Raw genomic sequence first — 20,859 nt, 5'->3', positions numbered from 1 at the left:
TCTCATGGCTTCATAGAAAAACTGACTTCCTGGATGAACAAACAGTGTGAACTAGGCTTTATGTTTTAACAGGATATAAAGGTATAATTTACATACCATGAAGTTGACCCATTTTAAATGTAGAATTTCATGCATTTTACATTTTCAACTGTTTTGGTGTTATTTCAGATGGGAACATAAGGTGCCGGGTAAATGTTGGGCATAAAAAGGAAAGACTGAAGAAAGCCATTGAGCGCAAATTGTTGACACCATCCCTCAAGTCAATTGCCACCAGTTCCTCTTTCAAATATTTAGGGTCTGCACAAGGAACTCCTTCAGAAATAAGCTTTTCAAATGGTGAGGAGAAAGACTGGCTTGATTACACTTATATTCCATAAAGAATTCATGTAATACCATGTGACCATGCACTGGGTTACTGGCCCTTTTATAATACATTCTCCTCGAAATGATGTGTGTGTGTGTGTATGTGTGTGTGTGTGTGTGTGTGTGTGTGTGTGTGTGTGTGTATGTAGGCTCATTCTTAGCTGAAAATGAGTGTAGAGAAGCACTTTGTAAATTTATTATGTATCGAGAATACTCTTTGAATGACAGATAACTCTGAGATGCTTGCCTTGTTCCAAAGGAAGCCAAATTTATAGGTAGAGACAGATGTTGAGACGGGAATGAAGAGTTGGGAGGGAAAGTATGAGAAAAGGATAGGTATACAAGATAAAAATGAGGAGGGCAAAATGAGTGAGAACTTAAATACCTTAAGTAGACAGTATGATGTCTCTTCATTCTGTGAACCTAGTTGGACCATAATGCACTGGTCTTTGGTTATCTTTCTTAAAGACGAAAGCAGCTGGATGTAGTGGTGCACACCTATGATCCCAGTATTTGGGAAACAAAAACAGGAGGGTAACAGGTTCAAGGACAGCCTCAGCAACTTAGGAAGACCCTGTTTCTAAAAAAAAAAAAAAACAGGGCTGAGGGTGGGGCTCAGAGGTAGAATGCCCCTAGGTAAATTCCCTAGTAAATACATACACACACACACACACACACACACACACACACACACACAGAGAGAGAGACTACCTTTGGTGGCCTTACTGCAGTCATTCTCTCACTTCTGTAATGGTAAGACTGCCTCATCCATTTCTGTTTTCTATTATGCTGGCTCCAAAAACCAGGTCTATTTTCCTGGGATGAAGCCAATCTGGAAGCTGCACTGTGGATTTAATAAGGTAACCAAATGTGGATTTGGAAGGCTTTGGCTCAGATCCCAGCTCTGTCACTAATTTTGGCCACGTCACTACCATGGTTGGAGCTACATTATCTCTATAATAGGAGGGTGTAGATAATTTCCAAAGTACCTAACAGCTTCAGCTCTGTGGGAGTCTACACAATTTTTCAGTTTAGGTAGGTTGACTAGGGTGAGGAATCTCGGTCTTCATCTTTGTATGGAAAAGCCAGAGACAAATGTGAAAAAAACTTTCCCTGGCCAGAAGCATCCATCAGACTCTGGCTAACCTGCAGATATAGGCATGTAGGAGTTGAGGCATAGAAAAGGCCTGGAAACTCCTTAGTCGATAATAATTGGAGCTAATTGGGAAAGAGCATTTTTGCAAAAGGGCTCATTAGTATTAGTTCCCCTGCTGCTCCTGGAGTTTATCATTTCATTAGCAAATAAACAGCCCAAATGTGCGTATATTTTTCTCCGGAGTAACAGTAGCAAATGCATATCAAGGATTATTATACTGTACAAAGCAATAGACCTGGAGAGCCAAGGGGCCTGGGGCTTGCCTCAAAATGCTCATTGGTTGTGATTGTAACGCAGCAAGTGGAGGAAGTAGGCTGCCACAGTTTTAAAACTGAAAATTTTTAAATGGAATTCTACTCAGCAATAAAGAAGAACAAAATTATGTCATTTGCAAGAAAATGGAGGGACTTGGAGGACATTATATTAAGTGAGATTAACCAATCACAGAAAGTGAAGTGTCATATGTTTTCTCTAATATGCCTAAGCAAGAGAATATTGGAATACCAGAGGGACTCCAGATAATGAAGGAGAAACCTCAGTGGAGCCAGGGAGGTGGTATACAGGAAGGGGAGGAGGAAGAGTGAGGTTCATTAATGGAATTACTACCATCGACTATATGTGCATATGTGAAAATACCAATGTCAGTCTCAGTACTCTACGGGGAAGGAGGGAGATAGGAAGACAGCCAGAGTGGGGGCACCAAGTGCTGTGTGCATATATGTCACTTTCAACATGGTTTACATTATGATGTTAGATTATAACGTGCCAATAAAATCATATTAAAAACGGAAAGTTTTATTTTCTCTAATAGACTTGAACTTTATATTTTCCTTTTCTGTGCTTTTACTGGTGCATTATAGTCTCACATAATGTAAATGTATTGACAAATACATGATGATTTAAAATATGCTTTTATTGCTGCATTGTAACTATTCATCATATTGAGATTGAGTGTAATAGAAACATACATGTGCATAGCACCTGATATGTTTTTCTCTAGATATCACCCTGCTCCCTCCCGTCCCAGTTCATAATATTAAAATTGGTATTGATAGCTTCATATATGTACATAGTATTGTAAAATCAAAAATTGAATGCTGCCATCCAACCCATGGCAGCCAGAAGTTTGATTTTAATGGCACAGAATCAAAAATTTTACCCTCTTTACCACAATAATATCAAGTTCATAGGGGATAGTAGATGTGGTCCTTGTTACTTCTGAGGACCTCCATGGTTTGGCCATGAATATGCTCCTCTAGGTTAAGGTTAAGGTTAAGGTTAAGGTTAAGGTTAAGGTTAAGGTCAAGGTAAGTAACACTCCCTGTTGTTCACAATGCAAGAATAACATAGAACATATACACTTGTTGCCTAAATAGTGTCCAAGCAAATTAAGCTACCCCAGATTCCTATTAAACCATTCAGAGAAAGCAACAAAACCCTTTCTTCCTTTCAGATTATTCCATACCATCCTTCAATAAAATTTTCTTCTGCTTCTACTATGTGCAAATTCCTTCCCCAGGTGAAATTGCTCTTTTTTTTAATGCAGATGACTTTGATGAAGATCCCTACTGTTTCTCTTCCTCCAGTTGTGACATGATGCCTAATTATGTAACGAGAATATTACCTGTGGAAATCAAAATGAATTCCAGTCACAAACAAAGGCTTTTCTCAAATAAGTCTCAGCTGAGATGCTCACTTCACCCTGCCTCCGGACTGGGGAAAATGTTGAATTGTGAAGCAGCCTGCTCCAACCATGCATTCTAAATATTGTTTTAGAAGAGATAGCATTAGATAACATTTAATAAATATTAAAGTCATAGTAATTCTATTTATTGTTATAGCTCTTTCTTTTTAGATAAGATTGGGCCCTATAGTTATGATATATTAGGGGAAAATGCTTATAGTATTAGAGATTTTTGTTTCAGAAAATTTAAGTGTACACATCTGAAAAGAAAAATATTGAGACCTGGGACCTTACTGTCCTGCCCTGGGAGACAAATGATTTCAGGTGGCCAAAGCACTAGATCCCCAGCTGTTCTGACACTGACAAGAGAAGTAGGTAAGAAGAACTACAAGGTCGTATATTTTTGGAAGAAAAAACCTGCCCTGTTTGCCTGTCATGACAAAGCACCTAGAATCCTCATTATTCAAGTCATACTTTTGATTGAAGCCCCTTATTAAAATGTAAACATGTTTTGTGAAAGTAGTGGCTCATCAATCCACAGACATGCATGAATTCCTTAGTAGAGACTAATTTCTCACCCAGGACAGCCCCTCTGGGAGCAGCATACAAGGTCCTGAGGCATGTATCAGAACAGGAAGTGTCTGAAGCTGGTAGCTCCCCTGTGAAGGACAGGATGGGTCAGGGTATGCAGGACAAAAGAGAAATGGAGACAAGTAGGATCGTTCAAAGGCAACAAAGTGGGGCTGAGGCTACGACTGACGTTTCCTTGCTAAGCATGATGCTCGCATTTGGTCTCAGGTACACATGAGTAATGAACATTCTGGGAGGATATACAAGCAACTAATATCAATGATTGCCTTCAAAAAGCGGGGGCTGGGTATCTGGTTGCAAGGTAAGAAGAGAGATTTACTTTTCACTCTGTTTCTTTGTATCTTTTGGCTTTTGGGCTCAGAGAATATATTACCTTTTGAAGCAATAAATAAATAAATAGGTGAGTTAAACAGACCCTTCCAATGAGAAAGAAAGATGCGCCTTTGGGTTTCAATACCAAAAAATCAATTTTCCCATTACCCTTGTGAATGTTTATAATGCAGTCAACTGTGGAGACAGCAGAGTTGGGTTCAAATCCAGTTCTGTTACTTTTTACATTTGTGCCCTCATGAAGTAACAATAATCATGCATTCATCATATAATTGAAGTGAAGCTTAAATGAGACGAGGTTTGAACATTATCTAGCACAGGAAAATACAGTACATCTTAACTTCTTCCTGTTTCTTCTACTCCCTACCTGCTTATTACTCACCCCCTTGTGGCCCTACCCACCATATCTACTTCATTAAAGGTAACATACTGGATCCTCTAGGAAAACTTTTATGCTAACTGCTAAACACACTGGAGCTGGTCCCACTTCCTGGTATAAAGCAAACTCCCCTTTGCCCCCTCTTTCAGGTCACATAAAATACAAAAAGTAAGTTTACACTTAATGTTCCAAAATATCTGTCATCAGAATCCATTTTCTTTCCCATGAAATTATGTGCCAAGGAAATTCTACATCTGTTGTTCCCTACACACACACACACACACACACACACACACACACACACACACACATGTACTGGGTATTGAACACAAGAGCATTCTAACTTGAACTATGTACCCTGCCCCCAGACCCCTTCTTTATTTTCTTTGAAACAGGTTCTTATTAGGTTGCTGAGAGTCTCACTAAGTTGCTGAGGCTGTCCTTGAACCTGTGTTCCTCTTGTCTCAGCCTTCCAAATACTGGGAATATGAGCATTCACCACCATGCTCAACCCCCATATGTTTTCATGTGTGCTTTTTTTTTGTAGGGAAAGGTGTGTGTGTATGTGTGTTCACTAATCTCAATGATGGCTGAAGTGTCTAGAATGCTATATGTTTTTGAAGTTAAAATATTAAGTCACCATTGCTCAAAAATGGACTTAAAAGCAAGGCTTGATTGTAACTAGCAAATCTATACACATGTGCATTGTGCAAACGGTTCAATTTGGAGGCTAATTTGGCCGTTAAAATGTCCATGATTATATTTATTTTCCACAAGTTATGGGATCCTGATTGTTCCTCTGCTGCTGGAGTGATGAATACACACCCTGTCTCTAATGACCTGACATGCTGTCAAGAGCTGAAACATTATTTTATAGAAAAGTTCATGATTCCTGTCATGACTCCTCCTGTTAATTAGTAAAACACAGGATTTATGCAAATTAGATGGCAGTGTGAAATTGCAGGAAGAACTCAGATGAAATATCTTTAGGGTATCCTTTCTATTGTTCTTCTTGGGTCCACAAAATGGTTGACACTTTTATGAAGACAGATCCAAGTAATTACAGCAAAGAAGCCCTAGAACCTCTGGAGAGCTATCAATCAACACTCAGATCCCAAGTATTCATTGAGCCTTGACATAGAGGGAAAGACCCAGACACATTGCACTTAGTCTACTTCTAACAGCTTACTGTTTACCTGGGGAGATCAGGTACACACACTAAAAGAATGATTGACTAAAGCAAGGAGATGGTAGATGATACGTGTTTTTCATGGGCAGAAAATGATGCATGACCTAGTCAGGATGGGAGTGAGATATTCCTGATGGAGCTTGGGTAGGAAAAGACTCCATTTCTCAATACTACAGGCAAATGCTCTTTTTTATGTATGTGTGTCATACTGGGGATTGAATTTAGGGGCATTCTACATCATATCTACATCCCCAGCCCCATTTTATTTTTTGTTCTGAAACAGGGTCACTCTATGTTGCTGAGAATCTTGCTAAGTTGATGAGGATGGCCTTGAATCTGCAATCGTCCTATCTCAGCCTCCCAAGTTTTAGAATTACAGGTGTGTGCTACCATACCTGGCTAGGCAAATCTCTTTATTAAGCACTGGTCAACAAATTTTAAAAGTTCTTGGCTTAGCAGGGCATGGTGGTACACACTTTTAATCCCAGCACTTGGGAGTCTGAGACAGGAGGATGTGGGTTCGTGGCCAGCCTCAGCTACTTAGTGAGGCCCTCTATAACCTAGTGAGACCTTATTTCAAAATAAGGAATAAAAAATCAAGCTGGGGGTGTAGCTTGGAGGTAGAATGACCCTGGCTTCAATCCCCAGCACCACACACACACACACACACACACACACGCACACACACACTCACACATGCACATACACAAAAGGCACTTGGTTCTTCAAGGCATAATCTCTGGCTTTTCCTTCTCTGCGGTGCCTGTGGACAATCTAGCAGAAATTGAACAGTACTAAACTCTCTTTGAGGCAAGTCTGAGGAAGTTCCTGCCATTACCCTAATCTTGACTCTTAAGTCAGAAGTTCCAAAGATGACAGTGATCATCTGTTATGACTGTATGGGAAGATTGGGGAGGGTGAAAGGACCAGAGAAGGTGAGGCTTACATGTTTAGTTATTCAGGCCTATAGTTAATTGTGGATTCTTGGTCCTAAATTTCAAGCATTTAGGAGACTTAAGGAGTTTGGATCAATGGGTCAAGTTCTATTTCATTGGGCATGGGATAGATTTAATTCATACTTGTATTGTCTGGCACTCCATAGGCACTCCATAAATATTTGCCACATGCATATAAGAAATATATACAAGTGAATGAATAATCTAAAATTGTGATGTGAGAAAGTAGGTTGGCGTGGCAATGTCCTCCCTCTCTCCAGAAGCAGTATTTCTTTTTTTTTCTTTTTTCTTTTTTTTGCAAAAGAAGCAGTATTTCTCTAAGAAAAATATTGTTGGAATTTGTTCTACATACTCTGGGTTTGGGGGCCTGTGAGGGTTGGTGTGGTAGAGAGACATGCCATTTTATTCTCCCTTAGCTGTTGTGTTTCAATGAGGGGTCACAAGGTGAGAAACTAATTGTCACCAATTCCTGTCAGTTTTGATCAATGGGTAGATTTTTTTTCTCTCTACTTAGCTGGAATTATGGGCAGTTTTCATCCTTGTAGTGTCTTCTTAGGAATTTTCATGAGCAAGCTGAAGAGGTTTTATTAAGAAACTACTTGGCAAATTCTCTTCTTAACCCAATATCATAAACTCAAATCTTTTTTAAAGAGACAATGTCTGCTTAAATCAACAAATTAATGGACAATTTAAGTACCCAGCAGAACTTGAATATAGATTAAAACAATCTATAATTAAACAGGAGTGTTAAGGCAGTCTTAAAATCAAATAGCCTGTGCCCATAATATTTCTATGAAATTAAGTTTCAGCAAACATGATTCGATGTCCAACGAATAATTCTAACACATGAATTAATGCATATGAAAAATCTTCATCATCTGGTAGGTTTGATCAAAGATAACTGACCTAGATGGCCTTGAAATTCTCCTTAGTTTGATGAAATTTTAGACAGGCTTTTTCCTGATAATAGGCCCCTGACCTCCTTTTTTCAGAGTATTTAATTTAAAACACTTGAAACTGTTAATCCTTTCTCTGCCTCTTTAAGATGTAAATCCTCTCCCAGTCTCCAGCCAGTATTACAACTCAGGAATGTCTTTCTGAAGTACTTCAGAGCCATTCCTTTGAAATGTAAGCATAAAATAAGATAGGGTTCCTATTTTCCAGTCTCTGTAGAGGGTCAGAGCCTAACTTTTTCAAGTGCATATTAGCAAACACAGATGTCTTAATCACATTGACAGCCTCTTCTCTAAGTTTCTCCAATGATTTTCCTCTAGCTCACTTAACAATCAAAAACTCTCCCATCTTTTATTTTGACAGTAGTGTTCACACTTTTCCCCCTACTGCAATAACAATGCCTCGAATGCTGTGGTCCTTTAAAAATTTTCCTGTCCATTAAAAAACAATAAAACAAAATGCCCAAGTATATGAAGGCAATGATTGAATTTTCTCAGTCTAGGGTTTCTTATTTTAGTGCTGCATGACCTTCTGTTTTACATTTTGTAATCTTCCTGAGAGAAAGCTTTGTCTGCCTTGTTTGCTGGTACATTCACAGTGGCCACCACAAAATTTCAGTCGATGTTTTTGTTTGCCAGCGAGAGAAACCACTGTCTTTGTGTGGACCATATTGTCAGTTCTAATGAACTAGGAAGAGGGATCTGGTTGAAAGGGTATTAGGAACTAAAATAATTTATGGGAAGGTTAAAGAACAAGGCTTGAAAAAGGATGGAGATCTACAAAGCAGGAACCATGGGGTCACTCTCCTTTCATGAGGGCACCACTCTTGGGAGGAATAAACAGTAATCTTTTCTGTCCTCTCAATACTAGCCTAAGAATCAGAGACCTGTGAAACTGCTTCTGATTAGCTGAACTCAAATTTTACCCTGTGCTAAGCAGCAAGAGAAGGGGAAAAAGAAACTTCAGAGAGCCTTTTGGCTTTGAGAGTGGTAGGGCAGAAGTTTGGATTTACTATTCCACCACAAATACCCACACTCAAGATATTTGCATTCTACAGCAAGAAAGTAGGGTGTTGTTGAGAATTAATGAAAAGGTGGGATTTTAAAAGCTGACTTTATATCTACTACACACAATATAGGATGCAATATACTTTGGTTGAATGAATGGCATGTTTAGTAACATACTTCTTCAGTGAGGGTGCAATAGTACCTAGAAGAGAAGATTTTTCCCTACCCCCAGGTCTCAGGAATACAATCACTTGTTTTTCTAAGGCTCAGGTGAATCAAGAAGTGTTGAAAGAGCTGAAGATTTAAGATAAATATCCTGGGATAATAGAGAAGAGTATTGTTAGAAAAGGCAGTCGTTAAAGATCTTGGGTACTGTAAAGACTTGCCTCACTCTGGGAAAAAACAATATAGAAAAATGTACTTAATGATCTTTCGAGACATTGGGTACACAGACTGATCTCATTCTAGGGATAACCAATATGTTAAAATGTACTTATTTGTGTATGTTTCTCCAGATGACTTCAGAGCTAGTTACATTTTTCAAAGATGCTTCACCAGACATCTAAGTTTCCCCCAAATAACTGGCAATATATGTTTAATCTCAACTTCTAGAACTGTTCAGCTTCGATTATAAAGGAATCAATTGTCAGCGAAAAAAATCTTGGAGGAGTCCTACTTACATTTTCTATCTTACCATGCAAATTACAAGATATTTAAAAAGTGAGATTTATATAATTAGGCAGGTGGCATTCGGCGCCCCATATTGGAGGACTGTGGTGGGGGTAAATTTTTTAAAAGTCCCCAAAGAAATCAATAACAAGAAGTAACTTCAAATATTGAAAAATCATTTAATCTAAATGCATAGAAAAGTACAGATGTTTTCTTAACATATGCAGTCTTATGCAAATCATTATGCAAATTAAACAAAAAGTTGAGACTGGCAAATTCCCAAGTTTCTAAGATTTACTTATGTCAACCTAGTGTTCATCATAGAAACAAAGTTAAGGGTTTTTGTTTACATCGCTTATTATTTGGATATGAGGGGAGGCAGGACTGAAGGATGTGCTACATTAACAGGATGAAGGCACTCAAATCAGGGACAAGCTAGATAGATGTTAGATGAATAGATAGATAGTTTTCACCTTCAAAATGTTAGCCAGCTCATCCATCATGCTCGATTGGTTGTGAGCAGCAATGGGACTAGAAATGGAAATGAATCTGAGATGCATTGAATTTTGATGAGGGCCTAGTTCATGCAAGAAAGATTTTTTTTGAATCTTCAGCCCACAAATTCCTAGAGGAATAGAAAACTTTAGAGGCAGCTCAGGGGAAGAACAAAGACTTAGTGTAATAGGCTACAATGTATCTTTATACACTGGCCCTTTCAGGAGTAGAGACGTAAGGATATATAGATTAGTGGACCACCTTTCCCTAACCTATGGAACTTGGACTTAAGTTTGGAGGGATATTTCCTAGTGTTGGGGCTGGTGACTGTGAAGTAAGTGAGGGATACAAGAGGAGACCTGTCTTCTTTCTGCTTCCTCTGCCTCCTTTGTATCTAAGTCCAAAAATGTGAACAGGTAAAGGTTTCAGTGAGGTTTGGCATTCTTTCCATGTTAAACACCAGAGAGAAGGATACAAAGATGTAAAAGCTGCAGTTCTACACATAAAATATTGGGAACAAGCCAAGTGTAATGGATATGCCTGTAATCCCAGTACTTGGGAGGCAGAGACAGGAGGATCATGGGTTCAAAGTCAACCTCAGCAATTTAGCAAATCCTTCAGCAACTTAGACACTGTTACCAAATAAAAAACAAAATAGGATGGGAATATAACTCAGAGGTAAAACACCCCTGGATTCAACCTCCAGTACCCTCTCCCCTCCCCCCAAAAATCTGGGAACATTCCTAGGATAATAAAATATATACAACAATGTGTCCAAGTAGCACATCTTAACTCTTCAAATTGTGCACTAGAGACCTTAAGGCATAGCAAACCGTAGCAACTCAATTATTAATCCAATTCTGCAATATTTATTGAGCATCCCCTATGTTTGAAATACTGAAAAAGATAAGACACAGTTTCTACAATTGTCTGGGAAGATGAACAATTAAATGTTAACAATATAATGAGTTATACTTTCATATACTATTATTGGAGGTTTCAATTAATACAACTCGTGGAAGATCAGCATGTATTAACTATTTGAAAAACTGTTCTATAGTTTCTAGTACAATTAAACATACCCTATGGTCCAACAATTCCACCCCCATATGTATATACTTTAAAGCAATACAAACGTGTCCACAAAAATTTGTACACAAATGTTTATAGCTGCTTTATTTGTAACAAGCAAAGAGAGAAAAAATAAAAATGCCGATTAACAAGTGAAGAGATAAATAAATCATGGGGTCCCAGCATGGTGGCACACGCTTGTAATCCCAGCATTCGGGAGGCTGAGACTGGATGATCCTGGTTTGAAAACAGCCTCAGCTACTTAGTGAGGCCCTCTGCAATTTAGTGAGACCCTGCTTCAAAATAAAGAAGAGTTGGGCATGGTGGTGCATGCTTGTAACCCCAGCATTTGTGAGGCTGAGACAGGAGGATTGTTTTTCGTAGACAGCCTCAGCTACTTAGTGAGGCCCTTTGAAACTCAGTGAGACCGTTTCAAAACAAAGAATTAAAAAATAGGGCTGGGGGTGTAACTTGGATGTAGAATGCCATGGATTCCTTCCCAAGTACTGCAAAAATAAAATAAAATAAAGAATAAAAATAGGGCAAAGGGGGGAGCTTGGAGGTCGAATGCCCCTGGGTTCCATCTGCAGACCCACAAAAAAATATCATTGGACATTCATACAATGGAATACTATATAACAGTAAAAAAATAATGAACTATGGACACACACAATAACATGAATAAATATAAAAATATGTTAAGTCAAAAATCCAGACACAATAGTGTACATTATATATAATTATATTTAGATTATCAGGCAAAATAATTGATGATTATATAAATTAGAATAGAGGTGATCTCAGCAGAAGAGGCACATACTGGAAAAGTGCAAAAGGAAGTCTTCTGGGGTGATGTAAATGGCTTACATCTTGGTGTAGGTGGTGGTTGCAGAAATATATGGACATATAAAAGTTTACCTAGTTTTACCATTAAAATAGCATGTTTTATAGGCTTTATTGTATGCATATTGTCTCTGAATTGAGACGTATAGGGAAAAACTCATTTTTTACCACAGTAGAAATTGACCCCAGGGATGTTCTACTACTGAGCTATATCCTTAGTCTTTCGTATTTTTTTTTTATTTTGAGACAGGGTCTCACTAAGTTGCCTAGGCTGGGCTTGGACTTAACCACTCTCCTGTATAGCTAAATAACAGGTGTGTGCCACACTCCATATAACTTTCTGAGAGCACTTTAAGCAGTTTCTATCTGAACTTAAACATATATTTAATTAGTTCAGAAATCCCACTTCTAGTGTTCTATCCTGCCATTGGTTATTCACTAAAACCCTGAAATAGTGAAAATTAAAATTAAGCTAAAGAGACTTCAATATAAAGAATGGTTAAGTTAAAATGGAATATACATGGTGTGGAATAATATACAGCTAATAAAAAGAATGATCCATAACAATATAATTGATAATTCATAGATATTCACAACATATTTTTTGCTAAAAGGCCATATGCATGACAGTACACAGAATGACAATGTAAGAAAACTGTGTATGTATGCATATCCATATGTGTGTGTGTACATGCACTAGAAAATCTGAAAGGATACCTCATTTTTAATATTGATTTACCTCCAGCTAAAGGGATTGATGAGGCTGTCATTTTTGTTTTATCTTTGTATTGTTTTAATTTTATAAGAATTCACAACTTTATAATTTACAAGCTTAATAATAAGAATATATACAGTAGGATGAGTTCCCTGAGATAGTGACAGTGGAAATGATCAAAAACAGCTTGCAGAGGACGATGATAAGTTGAGTCTTGGATGTCTGATTTTGAGGTGCCTCTGGGACACTTGGGTGGAGATATCTAGAAGGCAGCTATGTAAGTCTGAAGTGGAGGGGAGCAGTCAATGATGAAGTCAGATCTGGAGACTACAGATGGCAATTGAAGCCTCCATGGAAGTGAAGGAGATTGCAAAAGGGGAGTATGAGGAGTAAGTGTGGAAGTGGGCCAGAAATGAGGAACACTGAGGAGCAGGTAGATCAGTCTGCAAAGGACACCTTGAAAGAAAGGCTAGAGTGGCAGGAAGAAAACAAGGAATAGGAGGTGCTATGTAAGCCAAAGGAAAAGAGTTATAAAATAGTTAAAGTACTCAATAGTGCTGAAAGATACTGACCATTTTAGTGCCCTAGGGAAAGAAATGTGTCTTCTGGAGCTAGGGACAAGAAACCTATGGTGAGGTCCATGAGGTTGTGTCATAAGAAAGGAGGATAGGGCAAATGCAACTCTGTCAAATAAATTTAACCACTAAATTGCAAGAACTGTTGAAGAGGAGGTCACTGAGTGGGACTGAGTTTGAGAGAGATTTTTAAAATATAGTATGAAAGCCATGTGTGTGGGCATATGCCTATATCAGCACTTAAGAGGCTGAGACAGGGGGATCAGGTTCAAGGACAGCCTTGGCAACCTAGGAAGGCTGAGGGTATAACTCAAAGATAGAATACCTATGGTCTCAATCTTCAGTACAGCACACACACACACACACACACACACACACACACACACTTAAACAATTTGACATGGTTATGAGAAGTAGTTAGTAGAGATATCAAGGTTGGAATATTGAGGGGGATAGAAATTAGCCCAAAGAGCAAAGAAGGTGGGGTTGGAAGCCACAGCACAGATGGAAGGGTTTCTCTTAGACAGAAGGTGGGCACCCTGTTGTAACATGAAGGAAGGAGGCAAGGGTGGGCGTAAAGGCAGGCCAATGTATAGATTTGGTTGTGGGGGTCTAAGAGCGCTTTCTCATTGCATAGCTTCTATTTTCTCCATGAAGTAGGAGGTGAAGTAAACTGCTGAGAGTGAGGAGAGAAATGAGAATGCTTTAAAAATAGCTGCCATGAACGGCAGGAGGAAGACCTAAGTGGAGAAACAATTTGTAGGCCTCCTTAAAGATCCAATTGAGACGAGGACGTTTGGGGATATTGTGTGGGGTGATCTTCTGGAACTGGGGGGCAAAAATGGGGCATGTGCACACTCTCAAAATACCTGAGTAACTGAGTTAATTGATTCCAGTGATTAGTCACTTCAGTGAAGAAAACATGCTAACATAATTCCTTGACAGCATTCAAGCCCAAATCTTGATAACTGCCCCAGAGAAAGCATTTGGATCCAGTTCTACCACCTTCCACAAGGCCCTCCAGCAAGTTGGAGTAAAGGAGACCCTAATGGTAGCGCTTCGTCTTTCTAGTCACTCTTTAGTCACTGATTCGTGCTCTCACCTACAATTCTTTTCTAAATTGGAATGCTTCTCGTTACAACATTATTTATGGTGACAGAGAGCTGCAGGCAATTTGGCATCCATCATGGAGAAAGTGGAGAGGCAAAGTGTGTTGGATGCACAGCCTGGAGTAATTTGCAGCAATTGGAAGCAGAGGCTTAGTTGTATATAGAGCTGCATGTATGGGTTTATTAAAAAGCAATGGATAGAAAATATCAACAGCATGAAATAGAAAATAAATATGCATATGTGAACACAATGCATCATTTGCAGAAACTAAAAAGACATTCAGACAAATGATAATACACATTTTGTAAGAACATATACAAACAAAAAATTTGCAATTAATCAGAAGAGAATAGTTACTAAAAGAAAGAGGAGGAGAATTCGAGTGCGATATGGGGCTGTCAAGAATAAATAAGTTAAACAAGATACCAATGATGATAAATGTGCCAGAAACTGAGTTTGATTAATTCAACCCTCTGCACCTAAGGAACTAACTAAATGTAGAAAAAAATGCATCGAAATACTTTTCTAACCTCTCGTAAACTTTGTTGCAAGTAACATCTTTATCTTTAACCCAGAATGATGGATTTGTGTTGGTAGACAACATGCAGGTCACAAGGCTGTCCCTCACTTTACTATTTTTATTTTCCCAGACCTATTAAAGTATAAGTGACACTTAAAAGTTGTGTATGCTTAAGGTGTCTAACATGATGTTTGGAAAGAATGTATAAATTGTGAGCTGATCACCATATTCAATCTAACTAACAAACCTGTCACCTCATTTCATTACTTTTTTTGTTTTGATAATACTTAAGACTTATTCTTAAGAATGCTTGTAAAATTTCAAGTACATAACACAATACTATTACATGTACTCACTACACCGTACAGTAGATCCTCAGGACTGATTCAACTTATGGTTGAAAGTTTGTACTTTTTGACTGACATCTCCTCCATTTACTCCATCCTCTCAGGTTCTGGTATCGCCCCTTGTACTCAGTTTTTATGGGTTCTACCTTTTAGATGCTACATATAAGTGATATCATACAGTATTTGTCTTTCTGTGCCTAGTTTATTTCACTTAACGTAATATTCTTCAGAGTCAGACATAATCATATCATTTCATATATATATATATATATATATATATATATATATATATATATCCAAGAATGTAATATCTATTTCTAATTGTTACCTCACCACTTACTCTGGAAATGAGGAAACTGAGGCCTGACAAGGGAGGTGACTTGGTCAAAGTCACATATTTAATTGCAAAGCTTGGACTAGAGCCACATCTTCTGGAAGTCTTTAAAATACCTTTCACTGGTTTTGTAGTCATTGTTTTGTTGTTTGCTTCTTCAGTGAACTTAACTATATTCTATGATTTCCTCTTGTTTCATTTTTTATAAATTTAGAAATAAAATAAGAAGAGCTAGGTGTGTTGGCACACACTTGTAATCTCAATACTTGGGAGGCTGAGACAGGAGGATTGCAGGTTTGCACTCAACCTCAGCTACTTAGTGAGGTCCTCTACAACTTAGTGAGACACTGTTTTAAAATAAAGAATAAAAATAGGGCTGACGGTATAGCACAGAGGTAGAATGCCCCTGGGTTAAATCACTAGTACTGTAAAAAAAAAAAAAAGAAAAAAGAAAAGAAAAAGAAAGGAAGAAATTAAAAAATCAAATTAGACCAAAGACTTTTCAATTACTAGAGAAGGGCATAAGACTAATGCTCCAATATATAGACACTGGTAGAAACTTCCTCAATAAGAACCCCAAAGTTCAAGAAATTAAAATGAGAATTAATAAAAGGGATAGCATTAAATTAAAAAGCTTCTATGTAGAAAAGGAAACTATCAATAGTCTAAAGAGAGAGCCTACAGAAGAGAAGCTGGGCATGGTGGTGCATGCTTGTAATCCCAGCATTCAGGAGGCTGAGACCAGAGGATTGCGGTTCGAAGACAGCTTCAGCTTCATAGTGAGGGCCTCGGCAACTCAGTGAGAACCTGTTTCAAAATAAAGAATAAAAAAAATTGGGCAGGAGGTGTAGCTCAGAGGTCAAATGCCTCTGGGTTCCATCCCCAGACCCAAATAAATAAATAAATAAATAAATAAATAAATAAATAAATGGAAGATTTTTTTCATTCTATTTCTCTGATAGAGGACTAATATCTAAAGTATACAAAGTACCTAAAGACATAACATTAAAAAACAATAAAAATGGACAATTGAACTAAATAGACAAATGCATATGGTAAAAAATATAAATATATGAAAACATGTTCAACATCATTAGCAATTAAGGAAATGCAAATCAAAGTTCCACTAAGATTTCCATCTAGCCCCAATCATAATGGCAATTATCAAGAAATAATAAAACAATAAATGTGAGAATGTAAGAAAACAGGAACTCTTTATACTGTTGGTGGGATTGCAAATTAGTTCAGCCACTATGGAGATCAGTGTGAAGATTCCTCAGAAAACTGAAAATGAATCCACTCTATGATCCAGCTATACCACTCTTGGGTATCTTTTTAAGGGGGCCAGAACCAGAGATCTACAATAATATATGCACACCCATGTTCATAGCAGCACAATTCACAATAGCCAAATTATAGAACCAAGCCAGGTGTCCCTAACAGATGAATGGATTACAAAATTATGGAACATCCATACAACAAAATCCTACTCAGCAACAAAGAAGAAAAAAATTATGTCATTTGCAAGAAAATGGAAGGACCTGGAAAACATGTTAAATGATATTAGCCAGTCACAGATAATGAAAGGTCATACATTCTCTCTCATATGTGGAAGCTGGGGAGTAATGGGGATACAAGAGGGACTCTAGATAAAAGAGGAGAAACCCCAATGGAGTAATGGAAGGGGAATAGAGGAGGGTAGTGGTGGGAGGAGGAAGAATCAATGAAATAAATACTTCCATTGACATTATCTACATATGGGAAATTGTCAGTGTCAAGCTCAATATTATGTACAGGGAAGGGGAAGGAGTGGGGTGAGATGGAGAGAGGGGAAGCTCACCAAATGCTGTGTGCATGCATGTCCCTATCACTCTGAACTTCATTATGATGTGAGATCACAATGCACCAATAAAAATACATTTTAAAAAAGAAATAAAATAAGAACAAGTATGTACTTCCCTGCACTGCCAACATTGGGAAAGAGTAATTAAGCCAGGAAAGCTTATGTGGTGCCAAGAAATATTTTTTCTGATGATTTTTATATTTTATTTTAAAATTATTATTTTAATTATATAAATTTTTGGGGTACAGTAAATATATATATATATATATATACATTGTATAATGATGAAATCAGGTTAGTTAATATTACATTCTTCTTAAATATTAAAAAATATTAATATATAATAATTGTACCATTTTATTGGACACAGGAGGCCAAGGTTTTTTAAGAATTAAAAAAATATATGACATGCCGGGCGTGGTGGCGCATGCTCGTAATCCCCGCGCTTGGGAGGCAGAGACAGGAGGATCGCGCAGGTTCGAAGCCAGCCGCGCTGGCGTAAGAGACCCTGTTTCAAAAATATAAAATAGGTCTGGGAGTATAGCCCGGAGGTAGAAGGGCTTCCAGGAACCCCAGTACCACTAATTAATATATATATATATATATATATATATATATATATATATAAAACACAATTTTGAATAGTGGAACTTTTGGCAGCTCACTGGAAGTGATTTTAAAAGGTTCCAGCCAGGCACAATGGCACATACCTGTGATCTCAGTATTTGGGAGGCTTAGACAGGAGGAGCACAGGTTCAAGGCCAGCCTTAGCAACTTAGCAAGACCCTGTCTCAAAATAAAGAAATGATAAGGACTGGGATATAGCTAGGAGGTAAAATGCCAGTTCAATTTCACGTACCAAAACAAGTACATAAATAAATAAAATTCCTTAAACAAGTTAGTCGTGATAATAATGTTATCCTTGCTATACACTAATAGCACTTCACGGGGCTTGGGGATAGCATTGCTATTTTTAATGTTCCTCAACTTTGTGTCACAGTTTCCTGCTCTAACCACACTCATTTAAATACCCACAGGACGCATGAAAAGCTAGTCATTCTCTACAACTGTGTGACATTGTTTAGTAACATTAGTTTGATGCTTTTAAAATTAAAAAAAACTTAAAATACTTTTATTAGTGCACTGTAGTCTCACATCATAATGTAGTTGATAGTGATAGTGACATCCATGTACACAGCACTTGGTGGGCTTTTCCTCTGCCTCCTACCCACTCCCCACCTACCTCATACAAGATGTTGAGATTTTTTAAAGTTTTATTGAGTTGTAATTGGTATACAAAAAGCGGCACATATTTAACATGTAAAATAACATCTATGATACCACCATGCCAACTAAGACATGTGCAATACCTCCCAGGTTTCCTTGAATGCTCCTTTTTTGTGCTAAGAACAGATAACATGAGATCTACCCTCTTAACAAATTTTTGGAATGCATAATACATCAGTTAACTGTTAATACTGTGTAATGCAGCAGATATCTAGAACTTGACCATCTGGCATAACTGACACTTTATACCCATTGAACAACAACTGCCCTGTCCCAGCAACTTGTTTGATGTTGCCTTATATTTCTTCTCTATTACAACAACTTCAGGTTGTTAGGATTGTGGAGGGGAAGTTTTAATAAATTTTGAATGCTGTGATAATGTAAGTAATGTGTGAACCACATAGCAGGCACTCAATAAATGGTAGTTATTATTTTCATAATGTTTATACTACAATTAAAATGTTTCTCAATACCTTCCAAAATTATATAGACTTTTAGGGCCGAGGATGTAGCTCAGTGGTAGAGTGTTCACCTAGTATGCACTGAGCCCTGCTTTCCATCTCCAGCAGCACACACACACAAAATTATACAGGTTTTAATGTCTCCGACTAACAGATGAGTCATAGTGTATGGGGAGCAAAAGAAAAAAAAAATTCTCAGAATAAGTTTTGCTGTAGTGCACATCAAACCACATCTCACACGATGACCTCCACCAAACACATCTGCTGAGTTTTCATCTCATTTGTGTTCCCTGGGATGTGGTAATTATCTGTAACTACCAGAGGCCTAGGAAAAAGCTTCTTTCAAAAACACAATCTTCTCAAAATGGGACGAACATCTCCATTAGCAAGCGTATCTTCTGAGTGTGACAAGGCCGCAAAGTTGCCCTCCTTATTTTTTCCAACATATACATTATTTTGTCTCTCTCTCATCTCCTAATTGCCACGTTAAATGTCACAGAAGTAAAATAACATCTAAGAGTTTTCTCCTTCTAAAATCTTTTCAAGAAGCTAAACAAATAATATTATATAAGGCACAAGTTGGAAAGACTGAAGATCTAAAGAGAGTTGAGTTTTGAAGTAAAATTTCAAATGAAATGAATATGACAGACAGGTATTGGCATGCATAATTGTTAAGGTGTTGCATGTTAATTAGACATAAGCTGACATGAGTGATCCACATTAGTTACTCTTTTACACAGCTGACACTGAGTGCTTCTTTCTGCTTTGTTAATTCTCTAGGCATTGATATTTCTATTCATGAGTAACAAACACCCACTTTATACTCTACTAATGAAGTAACAAAACATCACATTATATTTGTTACTTCTGGTTTCAAAGAAAGAGATGTTCTTCCTTTTTAATAGGCATGCTCTGTCACCTTCTCCGGACATACCCCCACTAATTCCTTTTCTTCCTTCACTCAGATTTGTCCCTCTCTGTTCAACATGCCCAAAGCTCTGACATACTGAAACCCCTTTCTATAACTCATCTCCTCCCCTCTAAATCTCTCATTGTCTCCAATTTCTCATTTTGAGGCAGTGCTTCCTCCCTCTGCAAACTTGCTCTTCCCTTCCCTGTACCCTTGAAACTTCTCTGGCAATTATAATCAATGACTTCTTGGTGTGATGAATTCCTCTCAGCCCATATCCTCTGTCACCTCTCCTAGTTCACAGACTGTGTGTGTGTGTGTGTGTGTGTGTGTGTGTGTGTGTGTGTGTGGTTACTGGGGATTGAACTTAGAGGCATTTCTACCTCCAAGATATACCCAAAGCTCTTTTTTAAATTATTTATTTTGAAAAGAGTCTCATTAGTTTGCTGAGAGCCTCACTAAGTTACTGTTCTTGACCCTGTGATTTTCCTGTCTCAAAACTCACAAATACCGGGATTATAGGCATGTGCCACCACACCCCACACATATTGTTGATAGTCTCATCCATCCTTCTCTTTCTTGATAGCATTCCCTGCTGGCTCTTGCTGGCCTTCCCCAGGGTTGTCTCCTCATTTTTCTCCTCTTCTTTACTCGGCACATTCTCCCTGGGAGAGACAACTCACTTCCATGGTTTTCACCAAAAACATACAAATAATGTCCATGTTCTCATCTTCTCCTTGATCTCTCCCCTGAAATCCAGCCTTATGTTTTCAACTCTTATTGAATATCTGGAGGTGAGTTACTCATAGGTGCCTCCAACTCACCTTGTTCCTGCTCACACTTATTATCTTTTTCTCCTTGGTCCCAGCCAATAGAATTGCCTAACTAGAATTCTGGCAGTCATTCTCAGTTCTCCCTAATCTCTGGCCACCCATATTTAATTCCTTCCTAAGTTCTGAAGAGTCTGCAATTCTTACTCTCCTCTTCTTCTCACATAACTTGCGGACTTGGTTCAGGATTTCTGTATGTTTTACATGTAGTCCCTTCTCCTCTTGTCCCTACCAGCTCAG

The 20,859-nt window shown here is 38.0% G+C and overlaps 1 protein-coding gene across 1 annotated transcript in view; it reads left to right on the top strand.

The window, feature by feature from the left end:
• Positions 1-20,859, top strand: part of ADGRG4 (adhesion G protein-coupled receptor G4) — a gene marked incomplete at both ends in the record, with an annotated part of 225,914 nt that overhangs the window by 152,773 nt on the left and 52,282 nt on the right. Inside the window, 2 exons of the mRNA XM_080718933.1 lie at positions 169-336; positions 3,066-3,127. Coding sequence (XP_080575059.1) covers positions 169-336; positions 3,066-3,127 — 230 coding nt within the window. The remainder of the gene's footprint in view (positions 1-168; positions 337-3,065; positions 3,128-20,859) is intronic.

This window comes from Muscardinus avellanarius, assembly GCF_963383645.1.
Source record: "Muscardinus avellanarius genome assembly, chromosome: X".
In the NCBI taxonomy this organism is placed as follows: domain Eukaryota; kingdom Metazoa; phylum Chordata; class Mammalia; order Rodentia; family Gliridae; genus Muscardinus; species Muscardinus avellanarius.
Note: the sequence above shows the minus strand (reverse complement) of the source record. Positions and strands in the feature narration are given on the sequence as shown.